At 42.5% G+C, this 19449-nt stretch overlaps 1 protein-coding gene across 4 annotated transcripts in view; it reads right to left on the reverse strand.

Annotated features, from left to right (window-relative positions):
• The window catches only part of SORCS1 (sortilin related VPS10 domain containing receptor 1), a 595404-nt gene that overhangs the window by 260903 nt on the left and 315052 nt on the right, over positions 1-19449 (reverse strand). For all 4 annotated transcript variants that reach the window (XM_050804902.1, XM_050804901.1, XM_050804903.1 and 1 more), the window contains exon 3: positions 9848-9947. In XM_050804902.1, coding sequence (XP_050660859.1) covers positions 9848-9947 — 100 coding nt within the window. The remainder of the gene's footprint in view (positions 1-9847; positions 9948-19449) is intronic.

Below are 19449 nucleotides of genomic sequence, written 5' to 3' on the forward strand. Positions count from 1 at the left end.
ACAACTTTTTAAAGGAGTCTGCCCTTATCACTGGAGGATAGCATAAGTCCTAGAAGAATTGGAGCACATTTGAGCACTGCCTTTGTTCTGCATAATTAACAGAGCCTGAAATTTCTTTTTTCTTTTTGTTTTAACATAAATTCTCATTGACTGGAGAAGATATATTCACACTTTAAAATGTTGTGCAAGTACTATCTCTTTGATTCCAATATGTCCTTTGGGTGGGCGGAATACATATTTCATGGTAATAAATTCACCTCATAAGTAGAAAAACTGTGCACAAATATACTGCTATGTCAACTTTATTGATTTGTGTACCATTGTTAAGACCTTCATCGTCCTCCAATATTTCTTAAATCTACTGGCATCTCAGAAAGTGACTATAGGGGCCTCATTTATCTACAGAGGAAAAGATCCCTTCCTTTAGGTTCACTCATAACATTGTGATTTAAACAGCTCAGGACCACCTCTGATCTGAAGGGTAACAGTCCCAGAGAAAGCCATTCCCTCATAGTCGTGCACAGGGACTTCTCTTTTTCTAGAACTAGGGAGCGTCAAGTCTTAAGATCAGTAAAATGCCCATGGCTAACTGCCCCTTTAAACGTCCTTCAGGTAACTATCGACTGATTACGCAGCCTGATTCATGGTATATTGACGTGAGTGGATTCGATGGTTGGGCTTGTTGCTGTATTATTACCTCTCTGTTTCCCTTCCAGTCTTAGCAGCTACATCTGGACTTGAGCATCTCACTCCTTAAGTCCTGCTCCTGAAAACAATCCTGGAGTTTCTGGATCATCATCATATATTCTGCAGCTACAGAAAAGCCTATAGTCAGATTCGGTATTTGGCATCTTTTTTTTTTTTTTTTTTCCCTCATGTTTTTCTCTAACAGCATCAATGAAACAGAGAGTATCATTGATTATTCTGAGGTCTCTTCCAGGCATAAAGTTATTCTGTTTTCCTATATTTCTTTACAAATGGAGAAAATGTAAATGATTCACCCAGAGCCACCTGTTAGGTGGAAGTAGATTCAAGACAGGGACTTAGATTCCTGAATCTTAGTTCAGGGATCTTTAAATTACAAAACGTCATGCCACATCCAGTACTAGAACATAGGACCTCTGAGGATGAGTTGCTGGCTTATTTCTCTTTATATCCTACAGTGCATAGCACATTGCCTAACATACAGTTTGCTGATTGTTAAAATTAAATTTGCTAAAAATATGAACTGAAGAAAAATCAATAGAGATTACAAAAATCGATACAAAGCCAACAAACAACTAAATCTCATCATAAAAATAAAAGATATAAGTTCAGTTCCTCAATTTGGGATTGCATACAGCAGATCAAAATTGTTTAGACGTAATTGTTAATGAAGTAACCAGCCAGTAAAGGGAGGATAGGAATGTTTGGGGTATAGTTCTAATTTGTGAGGTTGACATTATTGGTTGTGTGGTACTGTGGCCATCAGCCACACATGGCTATATCAATTTAAATTAATTAAAATTAAATGAAATTTAAAATCCAATTACTCAGTTACACTAGCCATATTTCAAATACTCAACAGCTATAAATTGTTAATGTCTAAAGTACAGAAGAGCTTAGAAGAAAATTTCTATCATCACAGAAAGTTCTGCTGGACACTGCAGGAAGGAAAAATAATGAAATGCAGAGAAAACATTAATTAAGCTTTTACTATTCTGTGCTAAGCATTTGAAATGCCTAATTTCATATAATCCTCAAAACTTCCCACATGAGGTAGGTACTATAACTGTCCCCCTTTTAAACTGAATCCCACTGTGCTTGGAGAGATTAAGTAAATCACCATGCTTATATACTTGGTAATCGGTTTAGCCGGGTTTTCTCTCTTCTTCTTACTCCAGAGTCTATGCTCAACTGAAAAGTTATGTTGTCTCTACTGAAGAACTTGAAATGCTTACAGCCAGAGTGAACATTACACTTTATATTAGTAGTTCTTAATCCTAGATACCTATCAGAAGCATCTGGGGAGCTTTACCAAGATATAGTTACCTAAACCCTAATCCAGAGCAACAGTAGTGGTGAGAGGTGACAACATGCTAGCAGCCCTAGCTTGGTCTCTGCACCTCCTCAGCCTTGGCACACACTCTGGCCGTGCTTGAGGAGCCCTTCAGCCTGCCGCTGCACTGTGGGAGTCCCTCTCTGGGCTGAACGAGGCTAGAGCCGGCTCCCTCTGCTTGCCAGAGGTGTGGAGGGAGAGGCACGGGTGGGAACTGGGCCAGCACGGGTTCCAGGTGGATGCAGGCTTGGTGGTCTCTGCACTCGGAGCAGCCAGCCAGCACGGCCGGCCCTGAGCAATGAGGGGCTTAGCACCGGGGCCAGCAGCTGGGAAGGATGGGCTGGGTCCACCAGCACTGCCGGCCCGCCTGCGCTGTGCTGGAATTCTAGTCAGGCCTCAGCCACCTCCCTGCGGGGCAGGGCTCGGGACCTGCAGCCCACCATGCCTGAGCCACGCCCCCTGCCTCGATGGGCTCCCATGTGGCCCAAGCCTCCCCCATGGGCGCCACCCCCTGCTCTGCAGCGCCCAGTCCCATCCACCGCCCAAGGGCTGAGGAGTGCAGGTGTGCAGCCCGGGACCGGTGGGCAGTTCTGCCCAGGGCCAGACACAGGATCTACTAGGCAAAGCCAGCTGGGCTCCTGAGTTGGGTGGAGACTAGGAGAACTTTTCTGTCTAAAGGATTGTAAATGCACCAATTATCACTCTGTGTCTAGCTCAAGTTTTGTAAATGCACCTATCAGCACCCTGTCAAAATGGACCAATCAGCTCTCTGTAAAATGGACCAATCAGCAGGATGTCGGTGGGGTCAGATAAGAGAATAAAAACAAGCTGCTGGAGCCAGCAGTGGCAACCCGCTCGGGTCCCCTTCCGCGCTGTGGAAGCTTTGTTCTTTCACTCTTCACAATAAATCTTGCTACTGCTCACTCTTTGGGTCCGTGCCACCTTTATGAGCTGTAACACTCACCACGAAGGTCTGCAGCTTCACTCCTGAAGCCAGCAAGACCACAAACCTACCGGGAGGGATGAACAACTCCGGACAGGAGGAACGAACAACTCCAGACGCATCGCCTTAAGAGCTGTAACACTCACTGCGAAGGTCTGCAGCTTCACTCCTGAAGCAGGTGAGACCACGAACCCACTAGAAGGAAGAAACTCTGGACACATCTGAACATTTGAAGGAACAAACTCCGGACACACCATCTTTAAGAACTGTAACACCGTGAGGGTCCGTGGCTTCATTCTGGAAGTCAGCGAGAACAAGAACCCACCAATTCCAAACACGTTTTGGTGACCATGAAGGGACTATTGCCTATCACCAAGCAGTGAGACCATTGCCTATCACCAAGCAGTGAGTACCACTGGATCCTTTTCACTTGCTATTCTGTCCTATTTTTCCTTAGAATTCAGGGGCTAAATACTGGGCACCTGTTGGCCAGTTAAAAGCAACTAGTGTGGCCACTGAACTAAAGACATGGGTGTCAGGCTTTCTGGGAAAGGGCTCTCTAACAACCCCCAACTCTTTGGAGTTGGGAGTATTGGTTTGCCTGGAACCAGTTTCCACTTTTCCTCTACTTCTGGGCTGAGCCGAGGGTCGACACAAAGGAAAGCCATTGAGCTCTGGGGTCCCGACAACAAGCTGGTTGACCCTGCAGCCATGAGGGGAACTCTCAAAGTCATGTCGCCCAAGCAAGACTCCCCCATCTATTCTACCTACCCTGACCCTTGTCTCCTGGATCCTAACGCCTGTCAGACAAACTTCCTCTTGCCTCTCTTCTCTGAGGCTAGTCCTTCTTCTAAAAATTGCTCCCTGTCTCTGGTGCTTTACTAGTTTCTCCCATAAGAATGATTTCTAGTATAAACTCCAGGACTCTGTTACCTTCTCTAGGCACCTGGGCTCACCAATCAGAAAGACATAATTTTTGCCCAAAGTCCCATGGTAGGGGGTACTATCTGGAATTTTAGGATCCCACCTCAGACTAGCAGGCTTAACAAAAGCTATTCCTGAAGCTACAATATGGGGAGTCTCAGAAATTGTATCCTTCCTATTCCTATAAGTGAGGACAAAAGGTGTCACTCTTCCAACTCAAGATCCCTTCCCTCCCTCAGGGCATGGTCCTCCACTTCATTTCTGGGGCATAACATCTTTACAGGACATGGGCAAGGTCCTAATACTAACAGGAGAATGCTTAGGACTCTAACAGGTTTTCGAGAATGCGTCGGTAAGGGTCACTAAATCCGATCTTCCTCGGTCCTCCTTGTGGTCTGGGAGGAAAACTAGTGTTTCTGCTGCTGTGTCAGTGAGCGCAACTATTCCAATCAGCAGGGTCCAGGGACCGCTGCGGATTCTTGGGCAGGGGGAGAAACAAAACAAACCAAAACCGCGGGCAGTTTTGTCTTTCAGATGGGAAACACTCAGGCATCAACAGGCTCACCCTTGAAATGCATCCTAAGCCATTGGGACCAGTCTGACCCACAAACCCTGAAAAAGAGGCAGCTCATTTTTTTCTGCACTCAGGCTTGGCCCCAATATTCTCTCTCTGATGGGAAAAAATGGCCACCTGAGGGAAGTACAAATTACAATACTATTCTGCAGCTTGACCTTTTCTGTAAGAGGGAAGGCAAATGGAGTGAAATACCTTATGTCCAAGCTTTCTTTTCATTGAAGGAGAATACACAGCTAGGCAAAGCTTGCAATTTACATCCCACAGGAGGAACTTTCAGCTTACCCCCAAATCCTAGCTTCCCTATAGCTCCCCTTCCTATTAATGATAATCCCCCTCTAATCTCCCCTGCCCAGAAGAAAATAAGCAAAGAAATCTCTAAAGCACCAAAAACCACCAGGCTATTGGTTATGTCCCCTTCAAGCTGTAGGGGGAGGATAATTTGGCCCAACCCAGGTACATGTCCCTTTCTCTCTCTTTCTGATTTGAAGCAGATCAAGGTAGACCTGGGGAAGTTTTCAGATGATCCTCATAGGTACACAGATGTCCTACAGGGCTTAGGGCAAACCTTCAACCTCGCTTGGAGAGATATCATGTTACTGTTAGATCAAACCCTGGCCTTTAATGAAAAGAATGCAGCTTTAGCTGCAGCCCGAGAGTTTGGAGATACTTGGTATGTTAGTCACGTAAAGGATAGAATGATAATGGAAAAAAGGGACAAATTCCCTACTGGTCAGCAAGCCGTCCCTAGTATGGATCTCCACTGGGACCTCGACTCAGATCATGGGGACTGGAGTCATAAACATCTGTTGACCTGTGTTCTAGAAGGACTAAGGAGAATTAGGAAAAAGCCCATGAATTATTCAATTATGTCTACCATAACTCAGGGAAAGGAAGAAAATCCTTCTGCCTTCCTCAAGCGGCTATGGGAGGTCTTAAGAAAATATACTCCCCTGTCACCTGAATCACTCGAGGGTCAACTGGTTCTAAAAGATAAGTTTATTACCCAATCAGCCACAGATATCAGGAGAAAACTCCAAAAGCAAGCCCTTGGGCCCTGAACAAAATGTGGAGGAGTTATTAAACCTGGCAGCCTCGGTGTTCTATAATAGGGACCAAGAGGAACAAGTCCAAAAGGAAAAGTGAGATCAGAGAAAGGCCGCAGCCTTAGTCATGGCCCCCAGACAAACAAATCTTGGTGGTTCAGAGAGGACAGAAAATGGAGCAGGCCAATCACCCAGTAGGGCTTGTTATCAGTGTGGTTTACAAGGACACTTTAAAAAAGACTGTCCAGTGAGAAATGAGCTGCCCCCTCATCCATGTCCACTATGCCAAGGCAATCACTGGAAGGTGCACTGCCCCACAGGATTAAGGTTCTCTGGGACAGAAGTCCCCAACCAGATGATCCAACAACAGGACTGACAGTGCCTGGGACAAACACCGGCTCATGTCATTACCCTTACTGAGCCCTGGGTATGCTTAACCATTGAGGGCCAGGAAATTGACTTCCTCCTGGACACTGGCGCAACCTTCTCAGTGTTGATCTCCTTTCCTGGACGACTGTCCCCAAAGTCTGTTACCATCCGAGGAATTATGGGACAGCCTGTAACCAGGTATTTCTCCTACCTCCTCAGTTGTAATTGGGAGACTTTGCTCTTTTCACATGTCTTTCTTGTTATGCCTGAAAGTCCCACACCCTTATTAGGGAGGGATATATTAGCCAAAGCTGGAGCTATTATCTACATGAATATGGTGAACAAGTTACCCATTTGTTGTCCCCTACTTGAAGAGGAAATCAACCTTCAAGTCTGGGCATTGGAAGGACAATTTGGAAGGGCAAAAAATGCCCACCCAGTCCAAATCAGGTTAAAGGATCCCACCACTTTTCCTTATCGAAGGCAATATCCCTTAAGGCCTGAAGCTCATAAAGGTTTACAGGATATTGTTAAACATTTAAAAGCTCAAGGCTTAGTAAGGAAATGCAGCAGTCCCTGCAACACCCCAACTCTAGAAGTATAAAAACCGAATGGTCAGTGTAGACTAGTGCAAGACCTTAGGCTCATCAATGAGGCAGTAACTCCTCTATATCCAGTTGTACCCAACCCCTATACTCTGCTCTCTCAAATACCAGAGGAAGCAGAATGGCGCACAGTTCTGGACCTCAAGGATGCCTTCTTCTATATTCCCCTGAACTCTGACTCCCAGTTTCTCTTTGTCTTTGAGGATCCCACAGACCACACATTCCAACTTATGTGGACGGTCTTGCCCCAGGGGTTTAGGGATAGCCCTCATCTGTTTGGTCAGGCACTGGCCCAAGATCTAGAGCCATACAACTAATACTCCTACTTATAGGGTTAGGAATGGCTACTGCTATAGGAACCGGAATAGCCAGTTTATCTACTTCATTATCCTACTACCACACACTCTCAAATGATTTCTCAGACAGTTTGCAAGAGATAACAAAATCTATCCTTACTCTACAATCCCAAATAGACTCTTTGGCAGCAGTGACTCTCCAGAACCACCGAGGCCTGGACCTCCTCACTGTGGAGAAAGGAGGACTCTACACCTTCTTAGGGGAGGAGTGTTGTTTTTATACTAACCAGTCAGCGATAGTAGGAGATGCTGCCCAGCATTTACAGGAAACGGCTTCTGAAATCAGGCAACGCCTTTCAAATTCTTATACCAACCTCTGGAGTTGGGCAACATGGCTTCTCCCCTTTCTAGGTCCCATGGCAGCCATCTTGCTGTTACTCGCTTTTGGACCCTGTATTTTTAACCTCCTTGTTAAACTTGTTTCCTCTAGAATCCAGGCCATCAAGCTACAGATGGTCTTACAAATGGAACCCCAAATGAGTTCAATTAACAACTTCTACTGAGGACCCCTGGACTGATCTGCTGGCCCTTTCACTGGCCTAAAGAGTTCCCCTCTGGAGAACACTACAACCACAGGGCCCCTTCATCGCCCCTATCCAGCAGGAAGTAGCTAGAGCAGTCATTGGCCAAATTCCCAACAGTAGTTGGGGTGTCCTGTTTAGAGGGGGGATTGAGAGGTGACAATGTGCTAGCAGCCCTTGCTCACTCTCAGCGCCTCCTTGGCTTCGGCATCCACTCTAGCCAAACTTGAGGAGCCCTTCAGCCTACCACTGCACTGTGGGAACCCCTCTCTGGACTTGCCAAAGCCAGAGCTGGCTCCCTCTACTTGTGGGGAGGTGTGGAGGGAGAGGCGCAGATGGAAACTGGGGCTGCCTGTGGTGCTCTCAGGCCAGTGCGAGCTCCAGGTGGGTGTGGGCTTGGCGAGCCGCATTCAGAGCGGCTGGCCAGCGCCTCCGGCCCTGGGCATAGAGGGGCTTAGCACCCGGGCCAGCCAGTGCGAAGGGTGCGGCCCGCCCATGCGGCACTCAAATTCTTGCAGGGCCTCAGCCACCTCCCCGCGGGCCATGCCTGAGCCCCTCCCCCACCCTAGTGGGCTCCCACGTGGCACAAGCCTCCCTGACGAGCACCACCCTCTGCTCCATGGGGCTGAGGAATGTAGGCATGCAGTGCAGGACTGGCAGGCAGCTCCTCCCCCGGCCCCGGCACAGGATCCACTAGGTAAAGCCAGCTGGGCTCCTGGATCAGGTGGGGATTTGGAGAACTTTTATGTCTAGCTAAAGGATTGTAAATGCACCATTCAGCACTGTGTCTAGCTCAAGGTTTGTAAACGCACCAATCAGCACCCTGTCAAAAGAGACTAATCAGCTCTCTGTAAAATGGACCCATCAGCTCTCTGTAAAATGGACCAATCAGCAGGCTGTGGGTGGGATCAGATAAGGGCATAAAAGCAAGCTGCCCGAATCAGCTGTGGCAACCTGCTCGGGTCTCCTTCCCTGCTGTGGAAGCTTTGTTCTTTCGCTCTTCGCAATAAACCTTGCTGCTGCTCACTCTTTGGGTCTGCGCTGCCTTTGTGAGCTGTAACACTCTCCGTGAAGGTCTGCAGCTTCACTCCTGAAGCCGGCGAGACCACGAACCCACTAGAAGGAAGAATCTCCAGACACATCTGAACATCTGAAGGAAAAACTCTGGACACACCATCTTTAAGAACTGTAACACTCACCGCGAGGGTCCGTGGCTTCATTCTTGAAGTCAGCGAGACCAAGAACCCACCAATTCCGGACACAGTGGGGCTAAGGCTTGCAAATTTGGGGACCACTTTTGACATGCAGCCAGAATTGAGAGTGCACCTTTTGACATGCAGCCAGAATCAAGAGTGATTGCTTAAGAGATATTTTCATCACCTTCCATAGTCCAGTTGGCAAAATGCAGACCCTACCCAAGGTCACTAACAGTAGCTAATGAAAGATCTGAGATGCGAACATAGACATCAAGTGCTACCTTCATAAAACATTATGGTTTAGGGTATGTTAATGAATGACACGTTTCTATTTCCTGATTAATACTATTAGTTCATGTAACCTATGTACTACTTATCAATTGTATGTCAGAATTCAGAATTTGATAATGCAAGTTTATAAAAACAAAGGTACAGATGTAGTACCACTCTCCTTCTGAGACAAATAAATGTCTTTCTCATTTAAAAGCAATATTTTCTTCCTAAAAAATGACATATCCGAGCAGTAGATAAGCTCTCTTAATAGGAGACGTATGACATAGTGGAACAAGTATGACTGCTAACCAAGATACCTTAATTCTAGTCCTAATCATGGCCATAACTCTGCAATGGGCACAATCTATTTCTTTCCTCTGAATCTCAGTTTTCTTATCTGTAAAATAAGGGTGTTGTATATGATGATCTCCAAGGCTTCTTGCAGCTAAGATCCATGCTCAGAAGGGACTAATCTTATCACTCTTTCCAAGCTACTCTATTCTGCTAAATGCATTGCATTCATCCTGACATTTGTGTGCAGACTGAACAAACTTTAAAAATGAAACTTCATATCTGCTGTAGGACAATGCATTCACTTACATTCTAGTTAATCTATTTGTTCCATGTCGAGGAAAAACTGGGCCATCAGATGAAAATCCATCTTTTCTGCTGTCTTGTCAAGACTCATTCGGATTCTTGTGATTGACTGGTCAGAACTCTTACTAGAGAGTCAGCAGCATCCACCCAACAAGACTCATTCTTTGTAGCTGCCTTTCAGAAATGGTAATGATCTACCTACCCCCCTCGCCCTTTTACATTCACAGCTGCTGATCTGAAAATTATGATGTGTCACACATTTTACAACCTTAACATCCATCAACTCATCTTTACATTTCTAATCCCAGCTTAACTATAATGGATTTTTAGGTAGCTAGAGATGTTAGCCAATCAAGACAGAAGTCACATCATGAAGGAGTAGCATACTGAATATACATTTCTTACCTTACGCTTGTTGGTAGGACACACATAGAGATAGCTCAAAATGGTTTTCAAACCAACTTTATCATTCAGCTTCTCATAGGTTGTTCCATAATCGGTTGACCTGTAATTCAAAAAGAGCATTAATGAGGACAGAAGTAGACGTCATTTGACTGCTTGTCAGTATAATGCATGTTTTACATAGTAGAATGGCTCTCAGGAGATTTCTCAATGATTCATGTAGTATATAATGATGCTTAATGATGTACACAGTAGCATCATGTGAGTGGTTAAAATCTGCATTTAAATTGAATTGGTAAAAATTAAAACTCCATCTCTCTACTGCTCCTTAATGTATGCACATTGCATAAAGAATGTGGTTAATTTAAAAATAATAAGAGATGAGAGTGCCCCTTGATTTGACCAAATAATTAAAGAGTTTTTAGTTAGATATGACATTTCCAAACTTTTACTTTATGTGTGGCGCAGTAGAAAAGCAGGTTCTCGTGATTTATCTACAAATTGTGTTTTCTTTCATGAGTCAGGGAATATACGGTGGATCAGTCCCTTCAAAGGTCAGTCAGTCTTATTATTTAAGGGCAAGAAAATATCTCAATAATAAGTGAGATTTCACTAATTTCTTACTCCATGGCCTTTTCCAGTGTTAAGCAATCTGAAGTCAGGAGGACATGACTTCTCGACACTGACTCTGATTTTCCTATAGAGCCTCTCAACTTTAGCCATTGGTCAACAAATTATTCACACAGATTAAATAAATTGCTTTTAATTACCTTCTCTATGAAGGTCTACTCTATTTCAGAATTTTAATCTTATTGTATCATCATGACAGCTATGTACAGCAGGGATTATTATTTGTATTTGATGACAATGGCTGAGAGAACTTCAGTAACTTGTTCGAAGAAATTTAAAAATTTTCCTGATAAATGGGCAGCTAGAAATTGAATTCAGGTATTTTAGCCTAAGCCCCATGTTGCTTTCATTATACCTCAACTTTTTTTTTCCCTTTTTTCTTTTCTTTTTTTTTTTTTTTTTTTTAATTTAAAGAAGATAGGGCTGAGCACAGTGGCTCACGCCTGTAATCCCAGCACTTTGGGAAACCAAGATGGATCAATCACTTGAGGTCAGGAATTAGAGACTAGCCTGGCCAACATGGTGAAACTCATTCTCTACCAAAAATACAAAAATCAGCCTGGTGTGATGGCACACACCTGTAGTCCGAGCTACTTGGGAGGCTGAGGCACAAGAATCACTTGAAACCAGGAGGCAGAGGTTGTAGTGAGCCAAGATCACACCACTGCACTCCAGCCTGGGCCAAGGGGCAAGACTCTATCTCAAAACAAAAAAAAGGCCAGGCGTGGTGGCTTACACCTGTAATCCCAGCACTTTGGGAGGCTGAGGTGGGCAGTTCATGAGGTCAGGAGTTTGAGACCAGCCTGGCCAACATGGTGAAACCCTGTCTCTACTAAAAATACAAAAATTAGCCAAGCGTGGTGACAGGTGCCTATAATCCCAGCTACTCAGGGGGCAAAGGCAGGAGAATTGATTGAACCCGGGAGGTGGAGGTTTTGCAGTGAGCCAAGATAGTGCCACTGCACTCCAGACTGGGTAGAGTCTTGTCCAGAGCAAGACTCCATCTCAAAAAAAAAAAAAAAAAAAAAAAAAGAAGAAGAAGAAGATAGATATAAAATGATATAAAATTTCATTTCAGCTTTCTTACTTAGGAGATTGTTGATAAAATTCATTCATTCATTCACATTTTGTAGTGCTCCTAAGGCATACCAGTGTTGCTAAGTGCAAGGACACAGCACACAGCCTCTACTCTCAAGTATGTCACACTTTTATATGAAAGAAATATAAACAAATATTTAGAATATGTTAAGTGCAAAGTCAGAGATATGAGTTAACAATGCTTAGAAATTAAAGTTGATTTAATTAGAAAAACACAAAAATTGTAAGCATCTTAATTAATTTCTGATACTGGTAAAAGTTACAAATTCTTACAGGCCACAACGACTAAGTAGAAGTGTGTGTTAACAACTTCACTACAGTCCGTTCAGTATATATGGTGGACCAAACACTGGAGCAAGAAAGCTGTATAAAAGTGATCCTGGAGCTAGGAATTTAGGATTTATTCTGGCTGGAGATTCAAGATATTTCTTCCTAAAATTTATACATAGATGGCAAACAGAAAAAGGGTCAACAATTTAGAGGATTGAGATGCCATTCCTAATCGCTGAGGAATAAAGTACTATGCAAAACTTCTTGAAATAACTATGAACCTCAAAAACGGGTAAGTTTAGAAAACAAAATTAGAGCATCACAGACTAGATGTTACCTTTGTAACAAAAATATATACCTGGCTTATTTCAGGACCAGTCTCTGCACTATTATAATCAAACACACATTAGCTTAATAGCCAAGAATATTTGAGGAGCATTCCAGAACTATTTCACAGGATATCTTATTAATGAATCACAACAAAACTTCTTAAAATCTTCCTTTCAAATCTTTTTCTCAAAAATTCATAGCTTATTTGAGGGAATTTTCTGGTATTCTCTAAGAAATGTCTAAGATTTCTTCCCTAGCCCAGTCCACTCTTTTTTTTTTTTTTTTTTTTTTTCTTTTTTGAGATGGAGTCTCACTTTGTCAACCATGCTGGAGTGCAGTGGGGTGATCTCGGCTCACGGCAACCTCTACCTTCTGGGTTCAAACGATTCTCCTGCCTTAGCCTCCTGAGTAGCTGGGATTACAGGCACACATCACCACACCCGGCTAATTTTTGTATTTTTAGTAGAGATGGGGTTTCACCAAGTTGGTCAGGCTGGCCTTGAACTCCTAACCTTAGGTGATCCACCCACCTCAGTCTCCCAAAGTGTTGGGATTACTGGCGTGAGTCAAGGCACTCAGCCCCTAGTCCACTCTTGGTGTTTTGTCTTTTTTTCCATTCTTATCTTATCCTCCTGAGTCAACATTCTCTTTCTAGAAGGTCTTGTGTGTCTCTCACATGTTGCTAGCCTTATTCTACCTCCTTTTATTGTACAGTGTTTTTTCTATTCATTATTCTGAACAATACTCCCAAGTTCCAGAACCAAAAAAAAAAAAACAAAAAAAAACCCACAAAAAAACAGATGCAAAATCTACCTGGGGGGTGGCGGGAAAAGAATGAAATGTGTAAATACTGCTACATTAATAAATTTAGCCTGATGATAGGTGGAAATCAGTAAGACTACATTAAAGACGAGAGAATGGTTCAATTTTCCTAGTGGAATAATGAGAAAAAGAGACTACAAAAGTAGGAACTAGTCTATATAGAGTGTGACGAGTTTCTTATAATTTCTATTAACTTGATCCTTGAGCTATTCGACGAATACTTTTACATTTAAAAAAACAAGGCATAGAAAGGCAAATGAGGATTATAAGGATGCTACATACAATCATCCTTATTTGCATGTGTGTGTGTCTGTGTGGGTGGGTGAGTGGGTGCGTATTAAACTCTAATCCTAATGTGACAAGATGACAATTGAGTGACTTAGTCAGATTTACATTAGCAACTTTTTTTTTCAGGAAGCTTACACTACGTTATTGGACATTTTTATCTTATTGTAACATAATTCATCCAGCAATCCAGATGCTTCAAGGTATCCATCATTTTTTGGTGCCATCTCTTGTTTCTTGATTTTACAAAGCATAAAAGTTAACCCAAATTTTGATAATTCTCCACTCGAGCAGAATTGCATATTTAAACATCATGGCTTTGTAATAAGCAATTGATAGAAAATGATGCATTTTCACATATCCAAGTGGTATAGATTAGCGGTTGTCCAAGGGTGTCCCACAGAACTAGAATTAGATAGTGTTGATAAGTTTCATTGGCAGAACCAACAATCAGCTGGCGTACATTGGTATGGCAGTACAAAAGTAAAAATAGTAAATACTTTCAAACCAGTTGATAAATAGTTACTGCACCAAGTTCTCTGAGTAGTTTTTCCTGTGAGCCTTTTCACCATGCCACTCAGGGGCCTTTCAAGTTTCCTCACAGTATAGCAAACAAAAGATTGAGGCCTGGCACAGCAGAGATCCTCAACAAACTTGCTCCAGCACAGACACCTGTGCTGATCTGTCAAGGCCTTTGCCAATCAGGCTGCACCCCAGTGGGGGACTCAGTGACCTTGGGTTGGCATTGCCATCATGGAAGGCAATTTCTAGTGCCCATCTGTAAGCCCTGATTCACAGCTAAGAGATGCTTCCAGCTCTACTCGCACATTTATGGGAGCTGTAGTCACCTATGGACATGAGCTCCAAAAGAGCAGAGGATGCCTTTTACCTAACAAAGAGTTGAGTCGATGTGCTGGTTAAATATTTTCACTATCAACCCTAGGTATGGAAGAGGAGGACATTTTCCAAGAACAAAAAATATTGAGAAATGTGTGATTAGGCAACATTTAATATTCCTTTACTTCATAATGTTTCACAAACTATATTATTCTAATATACATTGAACCTCTTAAGAGCATATTTCATACAACATTTTCTAAACATATTTGATGATAGGATCCATTCTTGAGGGATATCTAATGAGATTAGTGTTCTGAGCAACACACTTTGGGAAGCATAAGATCAAAGATAAAGAAAGGAAAAGAAAGGTATGGATCTTAATTTCGTAAGAAAGAGGAACTATAAAAGTATCTCAAATGAAAATTGCAAACAGAAATGCCAGCCTGTACTAATCATAAAGTGACTACTATTATAATAGAAAAACAAAAAAACAAAAAAAAGGAAAGGAGCTTAAAATGTGTATCTTAAACCCTCATAATTAAGATGCGACATATGCAGCCTTGAATTCTTCACTTGTACCATTTTAAAAAAATCATTTCAAAGCAAGCATTTTTATTTTCAGGCTTTGTTTACAGGTTGACTTATCTATAAATGAAAAAGAAAGCTTCTGTCAACACTTATACCGTGCCAGAAGAGGCTAAAAGCTTAACAAAATAAGCATTCCATGAAAATAAATATGCAAGTGAATAAATTAAGGTTCACTTTCTTCTGCTTTTGATCTTTAATCTTCACACTACTGTTTTTACAAATATATCTTAGTGGCTTTTAGAACATTTGAAAGTATGTCTCTATTTAATTATTTACTATGTACATAGAGCTGAAATAAGTTGCTCTGTGGCGTTCAGAAACCACCATCTGAGGCATCCCACCCACCTTCCAAGAGGTTATGATCTTTTTGAGGTGGCAAAATCTCCTATCACGCTTGAAAAAAAGGATCAGCATAGGATACAGCTAGTTTTGATAGGAGTTGCTGAAATGCAATGTGTGACTGGATTTCCTTCACTATAATCTTATGCCATCAAATGGGATACTAAATAAACACAGAATCATTGTAATTTAAATTAACCCATAAGCACAATGATTGGCACATAAGTAAACTATAAATGATAGCTTTTGTTACTCATTTTCTAACATTTTTTTCTTGATTGTTTTGGTGTTCTTTGCTCAATACTTACTAAAAACCTATAACATAAACCCTCAAGGAAAACCCCAATCACTAAACATAATTTTGACTTAGGTTGCTTGGAAGAAAGGATATTCATAAAGCAATCACAACATTTTAAAAATGTAGCATAATTTAGTCTATCATGTCTTGAAGGATATGTGCTAGTAGTTTTACTTGGTGCTTGGATCACAGAGTTAATGGTAAGAACTGGAATATAAGAATTAAAGATTCCACACTCTGCTTTTATAATAATTATGTCAGAATTCCATTGGTGAATAGACCATTATGCTTAAAAATCCTAACAGAAGTGGGGCGTGATGGCTCATGTCTGTAATCCCAGCACTTTGGGAGGCCAAGGAGCGTGGATCACCTGAGGTCGGGAGTTCGAGACAAACCTGACCAACATGGAGAAGTCCCATCTCTACTAAAAATACAAAGTTAGTCGGACGTGGTGGCTCACGCCTGTAATCCCAGTTACTCAGGGGGCTGAGGCAGGAGAATTGCTTGAACCCAGAAGGCGGAGGTTGCGGTGAGTTGAGATCGCGCCATTGCACATTAGCCTGGGCAACAAGAGTGAAACTCTGTCTTGAAAAAAAAAAAATTCTAACAGATAACATAAAAATGAATACTCCTTGGGTACATACAATGTTATCTGAGTTCTTCACATGCAGAATCCCATGAGATGGACACTGATATTAATATCACATGTTACAAATAAGGAAGACTAAAAAGTGTAACCAGTCTGCTTAAAACTAAAGAACTTGGGAGGTACGCCAGGCGCGTTGGCTCATGCCTGTAATCCCAGCACTTTGGGAGGCCGAGGCGGGCGGATCACGAGGTCAGGAAATCGAGACCATCCTGGCCAACACGGTGAAACCCCATCTCTACTAAGAATACAAAAAAATTAGCCGGGCGTGGTGGCGGGCACCTGTAGTCCCAGCTACTCGGGAGGCCGAGGCAGCAGAATGGCGTGCAACTGGGAGGCAGAGCTGTCAGTGAGCCGAGACTGCATCACTGCACTCCAGCCTGGGCAACAGAGCGAGACTCCGTCCAAAAAAAAAAAAAAAAAAACATGGGAGGTGCTGAGTGCGCACTGGCCGGCAACCTTAACTCCATACTGCTGTGCGTCTATCAAAAGCCACCAGGAGACATTTGCAGTTAAGGAGATGTATTCAGAAAATTTAGTTGAGCATTCTTTAGTGGAAAAAAACCATTAACTAAAACTCTTTGAGGTTGTGTATGGTGTGGACCAAAGTCTGGCTTTTCTTTATACCTACTAAAGGGCAGGCCTGCCAGGGAAAATTGATTTTTTTTTAAAACAAGTATAAGCAGAAACTCTCACAAGGATCTATGAGGAAAAGACGGTATATCCTTTCTCTGATCCAGCCTGGCTCCTGTGAAAGCTGAAACCATGCACAAAGTGATTGGGGCCAACCAGTTAATGACTTGATGATGCCTCATTAAGATTAGCAAGATGTCTCAGTCTAATAGAAAAAGCAAGTTCTTAAAGCAAAACACAACTGGAATCAGTCACTCACTGTTACACCCATTGCAGTGCCTACACGACTTAGTTGGACTCCTAGCCCACTTATGTTGCCCAGTGCAATGCCAATATGTCAAAACTAGATTCCTATTCAGCTTTAATTCTGCTGATTTTTAGCAAACAGGATGTCTGTGGTCAGAAGTTTCTTCTTAGAAATAAACCAGCTGAAGTTAGCAAAATCCACAACTTCAACTTACTCAACCTCTGAAGAACTTCTAGCTTCATTATAATCCAATTTCCATGCTGAATGACACTCCCACCAGTACCATGACAGTTGACAGTCACCATGACAATGACTGGAGGAGACCAAGAAAAAACAGAAAAGATGCAGCTCCTTGATTCCAGGAAAGTCTCAGTCCCTTCAAAAGAAAAGCAAAATATTCCTCCCCTTGCTCGTCAACCCAACCCCCTATGTTAAAGACACCCTGTATTTGTAACTGCCTGGTTCTCAGGAGCCGAGAAATTAATTTGTGAGCTATGTTCCCACTTCTCCAATTCCATGATTATTGAATAAAGTGTTGCTTGACACTCGCTTTCAGTTTTGTGTATTGGCTTTGCAACACCAAACAGGAAAAAGCCCCCTTTGGGGTAACTGAGACCCCCCAATAACATCACTATCTAGTAGGCAATCAGTGCCCTGGTTTCTACAACAAATAAATTTCTCAGTACTCCACAGAATTTCATGTATAATTTGCATTCCAATTGTCACCTAATAGGATTGCAATATAATTTTGAGCTGCCTGATACCCAATCCCTCTCTTTTCTCTGCCTCCTCCCCACTCCACTCCCATTCCAGCCTTGTCCCTTCACTTGGAAAGCTCTTTTCCCAGATACCTAATAGATAACTGTCTTACTGCTTTCTGAACAATGCTCATGTTATATGAAGTAACAGCCTCCCTCACCCACCCCTCAGCACACTCTGCACTTCCTAGGTGCTTTTATTTTCTGTTCACAGTATTTATCCCCATAGGATAGATTTTTACTTATTTTTACCGTGTCTTTCTCCATGGGAACAGGGCTGATGTCTGTTTTGTTCACAGATGTCTTCCTAGCACTTAGAACAGCAACCTGGGCACAGTAGGCACTATTTGTTTTTGACTACTTGCTAGCCTGATGGATGCTTGCTTTTCTTGTGTTACCTAGTGGACTTCCATGAAGTAAAAATTGAGAAGCTCATATGGTTTGGCGAGGACTTTCGGCCACAATAGCCCCTGCTGTTAGAAGATACAATCAGCTGTGCGGAAAGAAGGCAGACTAGGGTGGTGACTAGGTTCTATGCCCTCTACCTTTTAAAAATTAATAACCTTGATTTTTAGAGCAGTTTCAGGTCCACAGCAAAACAGAGTGGAAAATAAGTAGTTCTCATAAAGCCCACCCCCACACATGCATAGCTTCCCCCATTAGCAGTATCCTCCTTCAGAGTGTTACATTTGTTACAATCAAAGAACCTACAACAAAGCATAATTGTCAATCAAAGTCCACAGTTTACATTAGGGTATACTCTTGGTGTTACCCATTCCATGGGTTCTGACAAATGCATAATGACATGTATCCACCACTTGATATCATAGAGAATAGTTTCACTATATCAAGAATGCTTGGTCCTCTTCCTATCCCCCTAACCCATAATAACCATGGATCTATTTATCCTCTCCATAGTTTTGCCCTTTCTAGAATGTCATATATAGGCATACCCTGTTTTATTGCACTTCACTTTATTTCACTTTGCAAATATTACATTTTTTACAAATTGGAATTTTGTGGCATCCTGCAGGGAGCAAGTCTGTTGGTGCCATTTTTCCAACAGCACGTGCTCACTCTCTGTGCCACGTTTTGGTAGTTCTTGCAATATTTCAAACTTTTCCATTATTATTACATCTGTTATGGTGATCTGTGATCAGTGATCTTTGATGTTTCTATTATAATAATTTTGCGGTGCCCTGAACCGTGCCCATGTAAGATGGCAAACTTAATAAATATTATGTATGTCTTGACTGCTCCACCCACCAGCCATTCCCTACGCCCTTTTCCCTCGTTTTCTTTCCTCCCACCCCTCAGGCCTCCCTGTTGCCTGAGATAAATGATATTGAAATTAGGCCAGTGAATAACTCTACAGTGTCTTCTAAGTGTTCAAGTGAAAGGGGGAGCTGCACATCGCTCACATTAAATAAAAAGCTAGAAATGATTAAATTTGGTGAGGAAGGCATGTCAAAAGGCAAGACGGCAAAAGCTGGGCCTCTTGTGCCAAACAGTTAGTCAAGCTGTGACTGCAAAGGAAAAGTTGTTGAAGAAAATTAAAGGTGTTACTCCACTGAATACAAGAATAAGAAAGTCAAACAGGTTTATTGTTTATATAGCGAAAGTTTTAGTGGTCTGGCTAGAAGATCAAACCAGCTACAACATTTCCTTAAGCCAAAACATAATCCAGAGCAAGGCCATAATTTTCCTCAACTCTATGAAGGCCAACAGCTGAAGAAGCTGTGGAAGAAAAGTTTCAAGCTAGCAGAATTTGGTTCACTGAGGTTTAAGGAAAAAAGTCTTCTCTATAACGTGTAAGTGCAA

Source organism: Macaca thibetana, chromosome 9 (genome assembly GCF_024542745.1).
Source record: "Macaca thibetana thibetana isolate TM-01 chromosome 9, ASM2454274v1, whole genome shotgun sequence".
In the NCBI taxonomy this organism is placed as follows: Eukaryota; Metazoa; Chordata; class Mammalia; order Primates; family Cercopithecidae; genus Macaca; species Macaca thibetana.